Source organism: Phaenicophaeus curvirostris, chromosome 1 (genome assembly GCF_032191515.1).
Source record: "Phaenicophaeus curvirostris isolate KB17595 chromosome 1, BPBGC_Pcur_1.0, whole genome shotgun sequence".
In the NCBI taxonomy this organism is placed as follows: domain Eukaryota; kingdom Metazoa; phylum Chordata; class Aves; order Cuculiformes; family Cuculidae; genus Phaenicophaeus; species Phaenicophaeus curvirostris.
In genome coordinates, this window is record NC_091392.1 from 104,300,841 (window position 1) to 104,322,189 (window position 21,349).

At 35.8% G+C, this 21,349-nt stretch overlaps 1 protein-coding gene across 16 annotated transcripts in view; it reads right to left on the minus strand.

Moving 5' to 3' along the window:
• Window positions 1-21,349, minus strand: part of ROBO2 (roundabout guidance receptor 2) — a 905,955-nt gene that overhangs the window by 395,609 nt on the left and 488,997 nt on the right. For all 16 annotated transcript variants that reach the window (XM_069870289.1, XM_069870339.1, XM_069870284.1 and 13 more), the window contains exon 2: window positions 17,037-17,363. In XM_069870289.1, the coding sequence (XP_069726390.1) occupies window positions 17,037-17,363 (327 nt within the window). The remainder of the gene's footprint in view (window positions 1-17,036; window positions 17,364-21,349) is intronic.

Here is a 21,349-nt window from a genome sequence, read left to right on the forward strand (position 1 = left end):
TGGCTGGCAATCACCACATAAGGGTCTACAATTGTCTATGTTGCATATACAGAATGCAAGCAAGGCAGGCTTATGCCAGTTGGAGGACCAGTAAGGTGGAGAAGAGATATGAAAAAAGAAATACAAGCCACTCATATTCAATTTTAATCCATCAAACATGGTTTGTGACATTATTCTATCAGACCATTGTGCTGTCAGGATGAGAGATCTCAAGATTTTTTTTTTTTCATATACTTAAATGTTTGTAATATTAATAAAACACAGTATATTGAACAAAGCCTAATATAAATATCATAATATATTGAACAAAGCCTAATATAAACAATATAATAACATATACTGTAGTCTAATATAAAAAAAATAGTCACACATCTGGAATAAATTTGGGAAGGATTTGTTTTTGCAGCTCTGAATCTAACAATCTAAGTACTGCATTCATTTTTAGGAAGGTTTCTTATTTTTCCCCTTAGACTTCAGATGGGAAAATACATGAGTTCACCTAGATAATAAGAGTAATGAGCATCATCTACCCCTATAACTGTTAAAAATAGTTCTCTTTTGTAACAGTTTTCATTCCTAGGCCCACCCAAGGCCACTTAAAATCTTTGTCAAAACAAACACTCTAAATTTATAAAGATTTAAACAACATTTCTCAATACAAACATGGTGTGTTCTGTTTTAAGAAAGTCAGATCTTATGCACCTAATTTCTTTCTCCATTAAACTCTCCTTTTATTTAAAAATACAAGTTTTTATCAGTTATAACTATATGTTTTCAAAAGCTTATTTTTAACTCAAGACCATACAACTGTAAAAGCAAAAAGTACTCAGTGTACCTAAAACCTCATTAGATTGATCCTCATTATGCTTAACCACTGAAATGGAAAACTAAGAATATTAATATGGCAGCTTTGACACCACAACAATTGATGCAAATTCTAGGGTCTAACTTGATAATTCCTGCATGCTTCCCCCAGTGAAAGAGCAGAACTATTGTCATATTATAAGTCTATGTGTAGTTTAACCTTACTTCATTTTTATAACAGGGAATAATGACAAAGAACTGGAATTCATTTTCTAAAATAATATACCTTATGTGTCAATAAAAAGATACAAGAGAAGTCACAAGAATTAATGAGGTTGATTATAAGGCAGAGATCTCAAAAGGATATTATCAACTCTAAAAGAAAGTCAAATGTCAAACTTGGGTTAAAAGTCATTTCAAGTACTGTATGTAGTCTTCCACACTTTGGGGTAATCCCCTCTAGATTAATGTTGTCTTACTATTTTTCCCCTCTCAATATATTCAAAATACTTATCAAAAGAAAAAAAAAATGAAGTAGGCAGTTGAAACTAAGGTACCTTTGCTGACCTGTAAGAAAATAAGCAGCCATATGAATATGAAGTCTCTCTGGACTGAAAGAACAACTTTTGTACAAAGCTGCACATGCAGTTCAACACTAATCATATCCAATTGGTAAAGAGTAGCAACAAAATGTTTCACAACTACCTACTATACTAACAGTATTTCAGTGTTTCACATCAGCAGTATCCTTAGCCTTATGAACTCTTATGACATGAAGAAGTATTGGTTAACAGTTTGTAAACTGGGATGGTAATACATACAAGCCTGTAGCAAAAGAAATAACTGAAGCCATAGCACGTTCTCATCCATTCTAATCAAAACCTGAAAGGACTATTAGCTAAAAGGATTAAATCAAAATTTATACCAGTAAATACTTTATGCAATGGACATTAACAACTAAATAAAAATAAGAAATTTTTATTTCTTCTGTGTGTTTCTACAAAGTTTGAACCCAGATTTATTTTTGTACTGACAGCATTTTGAACCCATGAAACAGTTTAAGAACTTGAACAAGATTCATTCATTGGTTAACTGATACAAGCACTGTAAAGTTTGTGTCTGGCTTTTATAATAAAACTGTAGTTTAACCCTTTGGAAAAAAAATAATCACTTCAACTTCTCTCAAAGTACCTTTTCCCTTTGGCTGCAGATGACATTAAAGGTTTCAAATGTCATACATGTAAACTATTTGGAATTAAAACATGTCTCTATAGAACTGCTACATTAAATGGATCCTGAAGTTGTTTGTGATTTAAAAGAAGGATAGGAATCTGGTACTTGAAAGACCTAAAAACGTGGAAGGGAAAAGAAATAGTCTCTTAAGCCTCCCACAAATAAAAGCCATTAGATTAAGAGGTGTAGGAATGAAGGGTTATGACTCCTTTAACATTAAGCATTAGCCCACTACAGAAGTAAAACAAACAATTTTGCTTCTATAAAGACATTCATTAATAGCTGATATGCCAACATAGGAGTTTGATCACTTAAAGCACAATAAAAGTAACACTTCTCTAAAAACCCCTTTCATCATTAAGTCCTGTAGGTTATAAATTAAAAGACATATTTGCTCAAAGCCATATACAGTGAAACCCTATTCTGCCTGTGTTGTCTGGAGAAGAATAATAACAACAAATGAAATTTCCTCCCTAATGTTAGGCTTAACTTCACTACTACTGTACATACATCATTACGCTCAATTGTATCTTTGAGGTCAACATCCTGAAAGTCTTAAATAAATTTGTTTCATTTATTTTTTTTTCCCCTATTCATTTTCATATTTTTCCTGATATACAGGCATTTGGAACTGAGATTTATCTTGTTTCTGAAGCAACCATGCTCATTATTCTCTTTATCCTTCTTTTACAGACATGATATGTGTCTGATATTTGGGCTAAGAAACTGGCTATTTCTGTTATTTATAAAAAAAAAGGGGGTTATTGCCTTTAATAAAGTTCTTGAAGAAATTAGATTGAAATCACTTGCACATTTTCATCTGCTTTAAGTCAAGCATCTGATGGAAAGACTGAGCTTTGTATGCCACTTTCTGACACCAAGATTATTTTTTGTAGGTACATACAGTTTGTGAAAATAAACATCTTAGGACAGGGGCACCAAAACCTCATCAATCTATAAATAAGTAGACTTAAGACGCGTTATAAACTTTTAATTTGCTTTAAAGACACTTCTCTGCAAGTCAGCTATGGCATGTTGAATGTACCATTTACAAGTATTTCCTCGAAGAAAATGCTATATTTGAGATATCAACAGTAGGATATCACACCTACACTACACCCCTTTGTGCAGCTGTTAAATACATACCCTGCCACTGGGTTCCACTTCAGCAGCAGTGACTTTAACCAAAGTTGATGTCCAGTTCCACTATGGAAGATCAATACACATCACAACACTCTCCCTTACCCTCTCATTTTGAAGACTAAAAAACATGGCTTAAGGAAGAGATAACTATTCAAACCCATTAAAGTGGCATTTAAGTATTGCTTAATGTTCAAGATGCATACATCATCAGGGAAAGCTAGTAAACTTGAAGTTACAAGATAGAAGCATCATTAAATTAAGGCAAATAAATGTAACTGTATTGTAAGTGTCTCTCCAGTGAACTATGATACATAATGAACAAGAAGAATACAGCAGAGGTTCTGTAACTGCTGTCTTCCAATAGAGCTCCTCACATTAAGTTATTACAAGAACATAAGAGGATATCTCCCTTTTAGGCAGGGTTTCTGGTCTTGTTTTATATTTTGACTGTTTACTGAAAATAGGGATATGCCATCAGGAGGCAATTACGACTTTAGTTGTTTTTCTCTCTGAAAGGATAAAAAAAAATATTTATAAGATACACCAATAAAGCCAGAAATATGAAAAATCTTACCGTAGGGTCTTACTGTTGAAGAACAAGAAGTATTTTTCTTAGCAAATCTTTGCCTTTTCTTTCCAGTCATTTACCATTCTTTCCCTCCTCATCTTCCCCCCCCCCCATTATTATCTGTACACAACAGGTAGCATGCTTAGTAGAAAAAACAACCCTCTTTGTGAAGTGTATAACTCAAATGAGAAACACAAGAATTTTTCAGTAAAACCACAAGCTGAAGTACAGGAGTTGGTTTGAATAGCCATTCCCACATTGTAGCAATTTTTTTCTGTGGTAGAAAAGAATTATAAAAGAACTGGTGGATATCTGGTTATTGAATACAACTGCAATCTCAAGCTAGCTTTATGTTTAACACCCTATACCTCCTACTTGTAAAGGATTTGTAGAAATATGATGAGAAGATGCTACGAGGATAGAAAAAGCTACAAGAATGCGTGGAGAGAGCAAGGAGAAATAAAAAGAAAAAATGGCAATTTGTGTTCTCAAGATCAGAATACAGAAGGCACGAGTGCTCCCTGAATCTCTAGGGATCTTCTGTTCAGCAATCAAGTAGACAAACCAGCAGAGTAATACTCCCATAAGAGTACAAGTGGAAATCTCTTCAGTTTAAAAAGATATAAATAATAGTTACGAGACCAACAACTGAAACCATCGATGAGATGGATTTCAAATACTGGAGTAATTCTTGGATGAACAACTTCCCTGTCATGACAGCCACTGTTTCTTTTCTAACCTTGACAATGCTCAGATGTCTAAAATGATCCTTCCTCTCCATTCACTCTCTTAGGCAACCTCCTGGTTTGTCACAAATTTCAAGCTCCTCCAAATCTGAAAAGTAGTTTTAGTTCTTGAAACACTCCAGGAAAAGACAAATATCTGTGAATTACATCTTTTTAACTTACTAAGCTGGCTACTGACCCTAGCATACTCTTCAGTAGTTGGTACTAATGAGTGGTTTTATCACCAAAATATTTGATGCCCCTATAATTTCTGTGACATTTGTCCTATCAGTTCTGAATATACCTAGAGCCATGACGACGCAGGAAGCTGAGCATGTTATTGCTCAAGCAAATGTGCTATGAATTCTCAGATGATGAACTATGCTAAGGCCGTATGTCAGAGGTGATGATACTGATAATCCATCAGTAATTTTCTATCCCCCACAACAGCTCTGACCCAGTGAACTAAATCAATGTATTTAATCACCACCTAGTCAACTGATCAAAAAGTGCCACAGGGTAAAGAGAATGTCTCGACAAAGAGAAGATGGACACTACCTAAACCACTGTCACAGTCAGAAAAGCATCTCAGCATCTTATCCACAGATACAGATTCAACCTGAAATCTTATTATAGAAAAAAAGGGGTTTTTTTATGCCAAGCTACAAAATTTCTCTTGTATGATTTTCCTTAAGAGAATAATCTTGGCAATACATCTTCAACTGTTTTGGGGTTTGTTTTTCTAAATACTGTAGGTTACACTAAAACCAAAAAAATATCCTTCAATCACTTCTGATGAATCAGAACCCATGACAACACATGATACAAGCAATGGATGCTACTTTCATACCAGATTTTTCAGCACCTTTCTGGATAATATATTCTACCTCCGGTCTGACTGCCAGCTTCATGATTAAGAAGAATGGCATGCTAAATCTTGCACCCTTCACAGGAGTCTTAAGCAAACTTTTCCTGGCATGCAGAAACGAGATTGCAGAGAAAGTGATACTTTCCCCAGGTTTCCTATGGCAAAACAACATGCCTTCTCACCATTGGGTTATTAATGCCTCATTTTCCTGCTGTTCTGTGTTGGCAGCCATGACAGAAAGCTTTGAACTTGTTTATTCACACTTGTTTAATCCTGTCTCCACACAGCACATCACAGCCTGTGGGGCTAGGAAGATGGATGAGTGAAACCAAGGCCACGAGGGGGTCAGGGTCAGGATGTCGCTGGATCTCATTAACTCCATCACTCACTGTAGCAGGCACTTCAGAGGTCACCTCAAGTGAGGAGTTTGGGATAGGCAATGGAAAAATGGCTGGCACAAGTGTGCATATGTTCCCTGCAGTGGATGCTACATATGGAAACGAATACCCTTGCAGTGCCCCTTGAGTTCCTAGGGTTCTTTTTAGTCTGCTTGGTTAGCAGTACAATTATAAAATTTTATTTTACAAATATACAATCAGTCTCACAGCAGAAGCATGAAGGTTGAAGTTAGGATCACTAAAATTCATAAGAAAATATTGAAATATTATTTCTTCTGTAATTGCTGGCATATATGGTGGACTAAAGGAAAGGGAGCAAGAAGAGTACCCAATGTCATAGACTGGCTCTGGTATACAGCGAGAGTGGATGGAAGCACATACATTTTACACTGCAGCGTTATGGTTCACTCTGTGTGTCTGACAAAGAAGCTTCTTTGAAGCGCAGACAGGGACAGATGACACTAAAAACTCTACACTGTCCTTTACTTGAAAATTTTAATATGCATACATGATAGAGTCTACTTTTTAAAAGATATTTTTTACAGTGACTATGTATCTCACACATATATTTATAATATATATGTATATAAATAGATATGAGAGTTAAATAGCTGTTTACTGCACAGGTCCTAAACAATACTGCAAACACTTTGTTATAGGTTGAGAGTTCATATTCCCATAACTTTTAGCTAATAAATATTATATTAATAAATATATTGCACAATATAGGCCGTTTGTTCACTAGTTCCATATGTCACTCTATAGGAACTTGATAACATGCTTATAGAAAACTGTTCCTGTCTCACAGCTCTTAGCTTCTACTTTTTACATCCACTCCTCATAATGAACAGGTCTGCAAAAGTTAACTTATTTCCAGGAGAGATGAAAATTAGTATTAATAAACTATCTTTAAGCGCATCTGCAACAATGGAATAAAACAATTGTGAAAGAAGCTTAATACGACAGAAACCAAGTTCTCATTTTTTTCAGTATGCAGGTGTACTGTGAGAAAAGTGACATATAAGCCTAGATCTACACATCTGCACAGAGTATTTATGATAATCAGTCAAAATATTTTGATGAATGGCGAAATTAGCAAGTGAATTATAAAAAGACTATCCAAAGACAAGTTTTTATTCTAGCTATTGAAAGCAACACCTTATAATCTGACAAAATTATTTGATAAGAAAATTCAGATAAAAAGACTCAGGGCACTGTCCCATACTCCCCATTTCCAATTTCCGAACAAATGCAACAGCATGGTTTCAGTGGAAGTATCATTTAGACTATGATACTAGTAGTGAAATAAATAATTCTACAACAATTTGCAGATCAAACTATACCACCGTAACTCAGGTTTTGTGGGTTTTCTTCTTTGCCTCTTTTTGGTGGTTTTTTTTGCGGTTTTTTTTTTTTGCTTAATATTTCTAAGATTTAAATTTCTTAGACACAAAGGAAATGTTCTTGTTTGGATTTCCACAATTCCTTTCCCTTTGGACGACTTTTTCAGAAGTTTATTTATATGAAGTCTTCCTGGATGATGGAGTGTTTCCACATTTTCGATAAGATTGATAGTATCAATATTTAGATAATACTCGTAAGATCTAATTAGATGTCAAAAATTTACAGGAATGAATACATTCAGAATCAGCTGTTGCTCAAAAGCATGAAGTATATATCCTGTTTTTTATAGGAAGCAGAGGTAGGCAAATAAATTAAGACTATTACTTATATTCTTAAGATATCATACTACCAAAAGATTTGTCTTCTGCTCGTGTTTTTTTCCAACCAACATGATACATGATCTTGAGCAGATGGCTCTGAATCTCCAAAAAAAACGTGACTGATGTTCAGTATTTCCACCACTGATTTTTAGGCATGCATATCTAGGAGTGGAATTCACAGGTAACTAAGTTGTTTCTACAGTAGAATAAGAATTGTATATATGCCAATTGAATAAGTAGAGGCTCTGACGTATGTATCATTAACACCTACAGTGGCTTAAATCGTGTCTCCCTGCTGAGCATACAAATTGCAGGCTGCTTATCTCTCCCTCCAACAATCCAAAAAGCAAACATAATTTAATCAACTCAAGAACTAGAGCACTTGGGGAAGACATGATCCAAAATCTAAAATATAAAAAAAACTATGTAAAAATGAGAAGACAGAGTTAGAAACAATGTAGATGGAACACAAAAGCAAATATTTTCCAAAAACAATTTCCAGCTAAACTTTTGCCACTTAGTCTTTAGCAACCAAGCTAGAAGAAAAGACCATCCTGACATACCTTGAAAAGTTTCATTTAATTTTCCTGTTTGCTTCAGTAACTTCTAATTTATACCCAAACTATGCTCTCACATGCACTTTGTTATCAACTTAAAAACTCAGAATATCCCATACTTCAAGAGAAAAGTGAGGTGCAGAGAAAGAAAGGAAACTCTTAACTCCATGTACACATCTTTCACATAATGACAGTCTTGTAGTAAAGATAACAAATTCCTAAATGACTTAAGTGACTGTTTCATGCATATCAGATCATGGAATCATGGAATGGTTTGAGTTGGGAGGGACCTCAATGATCAACTAGTTACAACTGTCCTGTCATGGGCAGGGACACCTTCCGTCGACCACATTGCTCAAAGTATCACCCAGCCTGGCCTTGAATACTTCAACGCTTTCAGCTACTACAGGTTTTCCACTACCTGTGCCTTTTTCTGATTCTAACCAAGAAAAACTTTCAGGAACGTCCCCTTGAAGCCTTGAGGGGAATTAGCCACTTAGGGTGTTTCAGCTCATGTATTCTTTCCTAAACAATGTCTGTCTTTGTCACTATCCAAAATGATCACTTAGCTAGATGGACCAACTGGTGTGAAGCAGTAGGTCATTATGCCACTACTTCTGATGGAAAGAGGAAAAATTTCCTCAAAAATGAGATTACAATTCCAGTTTTCAAAACTAAGAAATGATAAAAGTGTATCATTCTCAAAACCACTATGTGACCACAGTGCCACCAAAATGCCTCTTCATACTAACAGCTGACAATCTGTATATTCCAAAGGCTATACTTCCATACTTGTAAAACCTGTGAAGAATTTGCCTCTACTATGGATATAAATTGAAAGTGGCCCTGAGGACATCATCTTCTTTCATTATCACTAATTTCTTTCTTCCATGTAAAATAAACACTAAGAAATTTTATATAACTACCTCAGCAGTCCTCTTCTCAGGAATTCTTACATTCTAACCACACCTAAAATTCTATTTAATATGTCTCTGCTAAGACACAACGTAATTATTCTATTATCTATCAGCTTCACAGGTTCATAATACTGCCATTCACCAAGTGCACTACATATAGCATTGAATAATTAATTCCAAAAAAATGAAGTCAAAAGGTTGCAATGAATTCTTTTGTTCTTTTCCCACGCCTACATTCTTCTAAATTATACTTGCGTGTGCACATATGCAGCAGATGGGGAATCTTTTGCGTACACTATGATCTAAAAAATAATTGAAAAGATCAACCAGTGTAAATTCTTTTGCAAGATTGCTACTTGTGTTATCTGCTTAAACTGGGGAGATTTTTCCTCAGATTCTCATGGATTGGTGTTTGAGATTGTAACAAAAGCAGAATGAAAGTCAGCAAAACTACTTCCTTCCAACAAGCAATGTTCACATGGCTCAGCCTTGTTGGGTTGGTATTCAGTTCGTAGGCTGACAGAAACTTGTTTCTTTCCCATTTATTCATCAAATGATTTTGCATAAGGGATGAGCAAGAGGCATGTTCATGTAAAATTAGTCAAAGTAAAGTTCTCCAGCATCATGCAGTTGGATTAACAAGTTGCCAACTTTAAATGCCGAAGCCACCTTCTACTTTGGCATACAAGATTAAGCAATGAGTCAGGCAGGACCCAACAGGAAGAACTGGATGACATTGAAGACTAGTGGTCGTATGCTTTCAAACTGATCACGAGGAAGTTTAATGTAAAGTAGGATCTCATCTGTTACAAATTAGAGAGGGAGAGAAAGATCTGCAACCTATTACTAAAGCATGACTACGAGCTACCAAATGCTTAAAAAAATTAAACGTTAGCACAGGGCTGACAGATAAGGGAACAGTGAAGGTAGTTACAAACATTAGTTTGTAATGCACAGCATGCAAGTCTTGAAATATTATGCGCAATTTATACACCCATGTCTCAGAAAATGGATGCAGACTGCAACAAGTGAAGAACTACTATTAGGATCACATAAATACTTTCCAAGAGAAGGCATGAGCTTTTCTTGCTTAACTTAGCTATAGCAGGGATGAGAAGCAATACCACTATGGTCTATAAATACAAAGGAGAGAAAACAATTCACCTAAAGAAAAATTAGATCACAAGAACAAGCATAAATAAGGCATGATTGTGTTTATATTGGAAACATTAGAACTATTTTTCTTACCATTGGAAGACTTAAGTTCCAAGACAGGCTTCCAACAGAAATGGGGAACAGCGCGAGCTCAGGGATAAAAGGAAAAGCAATCAAACTGCTTTTCAGTGTGCATTTTGAAATGTTTCTGAATGGATTACAAAATACAGCTGTGTTGAATACAGAGGATATAGAGATCCAATTCTTTACATCTTTACATCCCTTTGTACAGTGGCAGACAGATATATGAGAAAGCAAAAGGTGAGTGTATAAGCCTCCCCCCTCTAACATGATGAAGCAATTTCCAAACTCTCAGTATACATTCACGTCACTGCCACTTGAAAAATCCAAGCAAGAGGAGTGGAACAAAACCACCAACTCATTTCCCATATATATTCCAAATATTAGAAACTTATTCAAAGTATAATTTCTGCGGGACCATTTGAAGTGGAAGTACCACCAAAGCCAGGATTAATTTGCAGTTGTCTAAGAATAGGCACAAGGGGAAGAACACATCTGAACAGTAAACAAAACAGAACAAAAAGATAAGGAAGAAGTATAAAGTTTTGATGCCCTCAAACAAATACAATGATTATCAGAATAAAAAACTATGTACATAAATAAATATAAATATGTATATGCAAAAGTCCATCAATCTTACCCTAATAATTACTGTTAATTACCATAGTAATGAACTTTGCAGAATTGAGATCATGCGACATTTGCAAAAGAATGGTCTGAAGCATGGCTTCAAACGAATACTATTTTTAAGTCTATCTGACATTACAGAGTAGGATGTCTAAAGCATATGCCAATAACAGCTAATATTTCAATTAACATTCAACTAGTGCTTACAGACTCCTGAGCAACGGTAACAGAGTTGTAAAAATACAATGTTATATTGTGCTCCTTTCTTTCCCAAATGAACTAAAACCCAGAGATGCCAAAAACAATAACAAAAAAAAATCAGTACACTATGATGCATACATTAATTGACCAGTCAATAGCTGATCTCTTTCAAGATTCCTGTAAAGTCATTGGTAGTTCCTTACATTTTATCAGGCAGAGCATATAAAGATATATGAATAGCATGATTTCATCTAAAAAATAAAATCAAAGGCAAGGAGAAAAAGGAAGCCAATAAAAATTAGATGAAGAAATAAGCAAGAAATTATTAGAAAGAGAATCAAGTTGAGCTCACTGCAGAGAGATTCCAAAACTATAACACTGAAAGTTCTCTTTTAGGTGAGGAAAAAAGGTACATCATGGGGAGAATGCAAAGACATTCAACCAGTCCTGAAAGAATTAATTCACACAGTGGAGTCAAATTCCAGTTGTTAAGGAATCTTTTTGCTGGGCTAGCGTACCTTTCTCGGTGCACATAACCAGCTTAGCTTAAGTGCTTACAACAAACACTCTTCTGGCACTCAAGCCTGCTTGTTTTGAGTGAACCTGCATATCTCTCTTTAGAGCTCATTCTGCTGAGAATACCTACCAAAATAATCTCCTATCAGATGACCACAGAATGAAAAGAGCAAGAAGAAGAAAATAGAGAACAAGAACAATGCCTGGAGAAACCTAAAAGCACTGTACAGTTTGCTATTATGACTGAAATAACATTAAATATCTTTGGAACTACCATTAGTGTGATAACTTTTAACTGTGAGGAGTCATTAGCATTTTTAGCCTTGAACTAACCTTTTAGATCTGCATGTCCAAATAGAGCTCAAAGGATAAGAAATGGAGATGTAATGATGCAATGACCTGTCTATATCCCAGTGGATGAAAATAGGAAGGCATCAGTGCTGAAGCACAATCTTAAACTGTTCATGAGAAACACTCTAACAACAGGAAACACAAATTAGTTTATCCCAGTTCATTCTAGCTTTTGGAGGAAAAAAAAAAGATGACTCAAATATTATTTTTCTTATCCCATGTGAATTCAGAACCAGTAGAAACACATACTCCACTAGTAAATCAAGTAAATAATCAAGACTACTTTTTTGGCTCAAAAGGAAACTTGCAATGAGATTTCAGTCATGTCTTGATTTATCTGATATGGTGTCACTCACTGGTATTCATTAACCTCTTCAATTTCTAAAAGTGACCGTAACAATTAAATTATGTCCTAGACAAAAATGCTGTATTACGTAATGATTTCTAACAATGGTATTCCCAATGTCCTCATGCCAATCAACAGAAATTACTTATTGCAAGCTTCAGAAGTATGGACAAGGTTTGAAATGCTCCCTTCTCATCTTATGAAATCTGCCTTTTCCCTAATGAATCAGATACAATTTTATTTATTTTCTTGCATGAGGGAAATTTTATTTTCATTAAGTGTGTTATGTCAGTAGCCATGGTTTGTTTTATTTCTCCTAAGAGAAACATAGAGTAAGAAAAAGGGTGATGCCTTTCAATGTCCTGATATGGCTCACCACCAGGACAGCAGGCTGCAGCATTTCAATTTCTACAATAATTACTTCTGTCTTGATGAGAGCAAAAGACTGCCAGCTCATGCAAGAAGCTTTTCACACTCTGTTGAGAAGGGTGAGGGCAAGAGGGGTATAAGTAAATGAACAGGGCATGCTTTCCACATGTGAAAGTAATGCTAAATCAAATAAGACACTGAAATTACCAGTAACAGAGCTAATAACAATTTTTATTTTTAAGTCATATGTTGAACAGAAACAGTCACCCATGTTTAGGATCTGTCTTATGCTTGTTTTGGCATACACCTGTGACTCTTCACACTAAACTCAGGGTACTGCTACAACCTCTCTTGTAACAGATAAAAATGTAATTCAGTTTTGGATCTAACATAAACAGTATCATTATGTTACAAGTGTTCCAAAGCCTGCTATTCAAGCAATCTGTGATATATAAATAATGCAAGACCCTCTCTTTCTCCAAATGACTTCAGTTCAAGCACATATTCAGAAAGACAGAAGCCCAAATTTATACTGCCATTACAAAATTCAATCTATTTCTGGTTCTCCAATTGAATTATGACTCAGAGTCTTCCACTGTTTTCTATTAGCATCAATCCACATACTCCTTACCCTCCACCAATACATGCAGAAAGGAAACTTATTTGTGAATATTCCTGAGCTTTATTCTTATATTAAAATAGCAGCAAATCCCAGCTAATCTGAAAAGCCTCATGTTTTCTTTCAAAGGAAAGTAAGGTGGAAAATTGGTCTTTTTTCCCTTCCTTGACCCCTGACCTTTGAACCACAACCTCCTTGCCATGAAAGCGTTCAACACCTCATTTAATCTCCCCTCGCTGCACTGGCACAGCACTGGAAAAGGAAAAGGGAAAAAAATAATCTAGGGACTTCATCAATTTTTCATGAATTTTCATTTAGGCCAAAGCCCCCTCTTACAGTAGTCGATAGATCAAGCTGCTGTCACGTATTTAACACCTGGGGCTACAGCTGCTATCTCTGGGGGCTGTCTCTGACTCAGGCTAGATCAGAGGCAGCCTGAGTCAGTGCGAGGACCCTCATGCTCTTTCTCTTGCTTACATGTGGCACCCTAGTGCTTGTGACTGAAATTCTAGCTACAGTCACTATTGCAAATGTGTCTCCTGATATTCCTACTGGAAAATTCCATCACGCAGGTTCAAAATGTGTCAATTCGTACATCGTGGAAAACTTTGTTTTTATTCTAAAACTTCTGGCTTTCATATAGAAAAGAGGTTTCACTAAAAGATTCAAATATTTAAGACTAGTTCTCTTTCTAAAAACCTCCCAAGAAAATCTGAGCATCAACATATTTCTAATAATGCTAACTCTTTTTCAATTTCAGTTAAAAATTCCAATACACAAAATCAAAAGAAAGATATTCTACTTTTTCAAATAGAATTCTTTGTAGTTACTTTAGGACATTTATTTTTAATAATTTAACCATAAAATATACAAATTAGAATTTATCACATACGTGGTGGGATAAAGGTTTTGCTGCAAGCACTAGCATTAATTTTTTCCTTTGGAGGAAGCTCCTGCTGAAAAAAGCAACCCACACAGTGCATACCGTGTATTAATGCATTAAAAGAACAATGAAGCAGCATAAGTGATATTAATCCTAAAATTCGCCTTCAAATACAAATTCCTGTTTCTTCCTAAGTGTCTTCTGGAATAACGACTCTTTATAGAAGAGAATGAACCACAATTATCACTGTTTATCATCTGAATACGTAAGGATGAACTCACTTAAGAAGTACATAAAACCAATAAGTATTTCTTCATAAACCATTCAAAAGTTGCAAATGAACTTTATTGACAGCTAACAATTCAGTAAGCAAAGTAAAACTATTACTGATTTTTTTACTAAAACAGCAGATTCAAGCATTTTCAACCTGTAATAAACAGTAGTTTGTCTCTAATGGCACAATTTGAGGCCATCTACAGTCAGATAATAAGACCAAACCCCCATCAGAAAAGGACAATAATCCTTTTTCTGGTGATAAAAACAGCTTGGCTTACTGTGGAAAGAGCAGTTTTCAACACCATTACAGATAGTGTAAGAGCCAATCATATTCAGCTGTCCTGGCTTCTGTGGACAGGGCCACAGTATCCAGGCAACTCAACAGTTTTCAGCAGCAATTGAGAACCAGTGAACGAGGACTTAACGCTGACAACAGGCCATCAGTGATAACTCATTTCTCTAGAGGGCAAATGGACTGCTACAGACTTGCCCATCTTCTTCAGCCCAGAAATGCTGCCATTAGAAAAAGTTAAAAGCCTTAAAATAACTGTTCTCTGAAAGTCACTTGAAAACTTGATTTAGAACCAAAAATCATATTAAAAAGTGTCTCAAAGCTAAGGGAAGCTGGGTAGTTTTGCTATCATCCTTCACAGAATACTTTTCACATACACGTTGAGCATTGTCATGTGCTTTTAAAAACCAGTGAAAATAAAATCAGCAGAATCTCTGAAATTAAATAAACAAGCAACATGCATTTTATTTACTTTTCTTTCTCTTTGATGAAGACCTTCCTGTAATCATAGTCATGGCAATGCTCAAAGAATGACAAAGCACTGTTATAGTGGAACAGGGGTGGCTGCTTTAGGCTGCTAAACCCTTTAGCTGGGGAATTGAGTTACATTTCAAAGCTATGAAAAGAGTAAAGTAATCTAGTGTAAAGTACATGTTGCTATTGCAAAAACTTTGGCTATGGTTTCAAATCTCAGGTTTCACTTTCTATGATCCTGCTCTAAAATACATCTGACAATGAAACAGTCTTTTATTATTTTCCAAGTCTTCTACTATCTCATATACAGATCAGGCATGACCTGCCACCAGCTACAGTGGTTGTAACAGTTACTCCAGAGAATACAGATATTGTAACAAGACTTTCTCAGCAGTCACTGAAGTAGGGATCACTGAAAACTGACAATATATATAGTACTTTTAAATTTAAAAATAATCAGTCACTTTAATTTGATGACTCCAGGCATAACTTGAATGAACTTCTGAACTTCAACAGTAGATGTCTGAATCTCAGCAGGATTGCAATAATGACTTCAAAATGTTTATTCCTCTCTCATAGGATTTCCCAAGAGTTTCAAAACCATAGACAGAAATAATCCAGTAAACGTGTCTAGAGTCATACTCACCCAGATTCCAGCCCTTCTATAATTGGTCATCTTCTCGATTCCTAAATACCCACCAAAACTGAATAACATTCTGTGAAGCCTCTATTGGCAGATACACATTTACTCATGCCTTGGATTTGTGCCAAAAATTTTTTCTTTTGAAAAAGTTCTGAAACTAGGTTACAAATGAAATCTAGTGAACAAGTCTGTTCCACTTGGCCTATACCACCATCTATATATTTTTAAAATGTCATTTTCTGTGAAGATTGAATCCTCTGTAGACTGCATCAGGAATAATGATTTCTTTTGTTTGCTTACACACACACATACTTTAAACAAACATACCTTCTACCCTGTACTTAAATCCATTCTTTATCAACTATGCAATACAAGTTTCTGCTAAAGCCCTACTTCAGTTACACAAATTTTAGTGAAACTCCTGCCATATGAAGAACTGTAAGGGAAAACTGAAGCCCAGCAAAAGAAGGGTATTCATAAATCTACTAAAATACACTTTTATGTGAAGATACACATCTACCCTTAGTTGATACTCTGAATAACTAAGCAGTTAAATAATATACGATGCACTGTATTTTATATATGATGATCTTGTTTGCTATGTGAATTAATGAATGTCTCTGGTAACTTCATTGGAAGCAGATCATGCACGCCAGGTGGTCTCTTAAAGAGCCATTATGACTTCTCTGTTAAGACAGAGAGAATCGATAAAAAAATAAGACTGCTCTGGATGGTATGAGAAATGGCCAACAATTTCACTTGCCATTCATATAATGAATGAGGGCCATATCAAGTTTATGACAGAGAAGCATATATTGAGGTTTCCAGCAGTACAGAACATGAGTCACCAAGAAGCTGTCCGTTTCTGTTGAGGTAACAGATGACTAGATAAAGAGAAACAGACATTGCACCTTATAATAAATGATAGGCATGTTTCCACATTAGTTTCAGTATAACCAACTTTAGTCATAATTTAAAAATTAGATTATTCTTTAGAGGAAGATTAGCCTTTGTCCATGTTTGTGCCAATCATGATTATACACAGGCTAGAGCCTTGCTTCAGTATAAATCATGTATTCTGTACAGTCACTGCTAGTGAATAAACCCATGTAGAAATGTCTTGACTAAGTGCTATAGGTAATGACAAAATGCCATACTTATCTACATTTGTTATCTCCCAGTCTGCTCACTGTGTGAAAGTACTGGATAACAGCATAAAAGCAACTATAAAGTTTTAGATAGCTCTAATCATGTAGAACTACTCACATGCCACTTCCAGAGATGCATTGCGACTCACAGCTTCTCCAAGATAGTTCCTTGCTACGCAAACATAACTTCCTTCATCAGGTTTACTCCTGCGTCCATGCACAATACGTAAGAAAAATAAAGATCCGCTGGGCAGCAGCATACGGTGGGAGCGTGGATCATCCTTGTCCGTTTCCACTCGCTCTCCATCCTTGTACCACTCAATAGTAGGAGTTGGCCGTCCTTCAGCTTTACAGTTCAGAGTTGTTGGCTCTCCTTTAGAGACTATCACATCTGAAGGATGCTCAACAATCCGTGGTGGAAAGTCCTCCTGGCGGAGACGAGATCCTAGAGAAAAAGAAAAGAAGAGAGTGAAAAATTATTTTAATTTTAAGGCTTCACAAATAGTTCTCACAAGTTACTCTTTTAATGCCACAAAAATTTTCAAAGAAAAAAAATTTGAAAATCTGTACATATCTGATACTGTTTTGTCTGATATCAGAGGCTTTCAAAGCTAAAAACTGAGTTGAACTACAAATATACACCTCTAAGGCGTTATCAAATCCATACTACATGCAGACTGGGATTAAAGGAGTATCTCTTACACATACATTCGCAATGATCATTTTCTTGTCCCAAAGATCTTTTTATTTACATTTGCTTCTAGATCCATGAGTGCTTCCAGATTACAGTCATGACTACCATCTCCCATCCTCTCATCTGCCAAGCTCAATAGATGGACATCCAAAAGCACTGTCTTACCATCCATTGGTTAACAGCTTTTTGTAGTTTTATATGTATGCTCTGCATCCCTTTTCTATAAACAGACCAAGTATGGAAACAGAAGGAAAAAAAATACCAAACAAATAAAACCCCACAAATAAAACCTGAAAACAATATTCCTTCCTTCATAAATTTCTAGTACAACAGTTCAAAGTGTCTGAAGTCATTAGTGAGCTCTATTTTTATTTGGAAAGCTCAAACATCAACTGCACTTTGGAAATTTTCATTGATTGCATGCATAAACACACACACAATATAGGCAGACACAGACCTGGAAGTGCGTTGCAGACACCAGTGTCTGACAAATCATTATAGATCCATTTTTTCTTTTTGTTCTCTCTGTGTTCATAATTTTCTTGGCTTTGTTCTGTGGTATCCATCATCTTTATCTGCAAACATACTTGCTAATCCACTTGCAGTATCGGTACATTCCTAATCACACAGCATCACAACCCTGGTTACACGGCTACTCGGGGCTTAAAAGCTCCAGCATTTCTACATAGTATATCTAACCAGGGGTCTGAAACCCTTGATTATCCCTGAGTGTACTCCAGGGGCTTAATCTGAGTGCAGTAAACCTTAGAAAGAATGTGTTTATATTTTTTCCACTTAATTTTTAGTACTAAGAATTAAGTAAAAAAATTAATCCCTCTATCAACTGGCAAGTAATACATCCCAAAGCATCTTCTTCTTTCAATTGGCCACCAGCATATTCTTTTTCACTTTACAATACTGATTATTAATATGCCATCGTTAAGCCTTCAGAACTGTCAGTGCTGCTAGGTATTGATAATACTGAAGTTTCTACAACAGTAATTTTGTGCTTTCTACAATAGCCACTTTGTGCCTTGTCCTGTAATTTTCTGTCCAGCCACTCTGACACACTGTTCTTCTCTCCTTATATATTCCCTTTATACCCAGTTGCCTTTCCACTGCCTGGGGCAGGGAAGCAAGCAGAGCCTGAACATTGTCCTCCATCTTCTCCAATGAAGTCTTACCTTGTCACTCAAATCCTGAAATAATGAAGAGAGGTGCTAGGGGAGAGTAGATTGTATAGAAATAAGGTATGGGGAAGAGAGTCCACCACGCTGGAGAACGTCCCAGCGCCAACCTGACATTATAGCCTTCATTATGTAGTGCAATTTGACTAAGGAAAGTCATAGCTTCCCAAATCTCCACTGACCTCTAGTAACAAAATTTAGTGGTATCACAACACTAGCCAAATTTTGCAGTACCCTTTTTCTGAAAAATATAATAATCCTTTCTCCGTTGTTCTGCTCCTCGTTACAGCTATTAACAGAAAAAATCTGGAGACTAGCAATGCAAGAATAGTGTCACCCAACAGAAAACCAAGTCCAGTACTCCTACTTCAACATCAGTCATTAACAGACAGTTCAATACTGCATATTTAATTAGACTATTAGCCTGACAAAACATTTTTATGCAAACAAACCACAGTAATTCATGCCTCTACATTGCTTCTCATAAAAATAAAGTCAGTTTTCTGAATTCATAGAATCATAGAATAGTTTGGGTTGGAAGGTTCTCTAAAGGTCATCTAGCTCTAGTCATCAGAGACTCATCCAACCTGACCTTTAATGTTTCCAAGGACGGAGCACTTATAACCTCTCTGAGCAGTGTTTCACTATCCTCCTCGTAAAAAATTTCTTTCTTATAACTAGTCTATATCTAGACTCTTTTAGTCTAAAACCATTACTCCTTGTCCTATTGTACTACTAAAAAGTTTTTCCGCAACTTATAAGCCTCCTTTAATCACTGGCATAAACCATCTTTTTATAGTGTGGATCCTGAAAATCCTTTGAGTGGAGCTGCCACACTAGTGCAATTGCACTGCGCTTCTTAAATGCAAGTTATATCACCTTCTGCAAGCTAGTGAAATATTTGTCTCAATTTTCTGATCAGTAACTTTGATAAGTCATAGAAAAACAATCAAACATCAGTATCTTAATTATATTCAAGGCACTATATATTTAAAAATATTGTCAATGCCTCATTTACTCCACAAGTTATGAGGAAAGGAATGAGGATCCATTCTGCAGAGTGAATCCATGTTTGGGCTTTTGTTTTACTAACACTCAGGTCATTAAACCAAGGCTTACCATAACAATAAGGTGTTATTCCACTGCTGCACATATGGACTCTCAGTGGCAGGCAGATTCTGTTACCAGTATAGCAACTGTATCGACAATCTATACTGCCAGTGCACAAAAAAACCCCCAAAATTTATAACTACGCACAGATATTTATACCTAAAATTTATACCTAAGCACAGATAAACTTTCAGCACATTTAGCAAAGCAAACTTTGTTTTATTCTCCCTTCTACTGACAAAAAGGCATTTAAAATCTAACAGAATTTGCAGCTAAGAAGTATTTCTAGACCATGACGCATATACAACCTTGAAATACTGAAATCACCATTAAAGATGACAAATTTCATAGTATATAGGACTAAAAGCAATAATATTCTCCTAACAAGTCTCCTAACTTACTTTGTTGTTTAGTCTCAAAAAAAATCAATGAAAAAACTACACTTCTGTCAAGAAATACCAAATAGTATCAATAAGAATATAAAAACTGAGGTATTTCTGAAACTCTAGAGACCTAAGTTGGAGAATAGAACAGATGTGACTAAATTTTGATAAATGATTAGCAAATCATAACACAGTTAGTAGAAATATATTAGTTTTTTTACACACAAAGGTTTATTAATAATGATAAAAAAATCAAAGTGATACATTCTACCAAGAACTACAGGCCATGCTAAAACTTTTGAAAAGGGCTTTCTCCCATAAAGAGTTAAAACTTCCACTTTATACAGCACAATTGAAGACCTCTCTTCAGGTCATAATAGGACTAATTCTCCCCCTTCAGTACTGATGTTTATCGAAAAACTAATGTTTACCTAACCCTATCCTAATCAAGCAACTAAAGTGTTTAGATGGGGGCAGCACTGACCGTACCAATCAGAAAGGAGAAAGGCTCAGGCTGTGTTCTGAGGGGGGCTCATACCAGGCATTCCTGTGATGGTTAGCAGTACCTTCAGCTATCTCATGCTGCAAGTTACTTCCTTCATTGCACTTGAGAGAGGAGAAGAAAAACACACACTAGAAATCTGAGCACAGCAAACTTCTACCTTCATAACTGAACCGAGCACCTGCAGCTGTTCCAGGAGGGTATTTCAATTTAGAAGGAACAAGGAAAACCAAAAACATGATTCCATTGCCTGTCTTCTGGCAGACAGACACTGTCTGTGTGTAAGGAAGTGACAGCCCCAAATGCTGTTTTCCTACTTGAGTTTTGAGTATTCCACTATGGCTCCTCCACCACCACTACCTCCCCATACTCTTAAAAAATACAATCAATTCAGAAGGAACAGAAAAATTATTAAGCTCCTGAGTTAACTGGGGAGAGATGATACTTTTCCTTTTACTGGAGGATGAGATGGGACCATGATCTATTCAAGGTGATAAGTGATAGCACTTTAAAATCTCATCTTATATTTTGCAAATATCTCTGCCTCAAACAGAC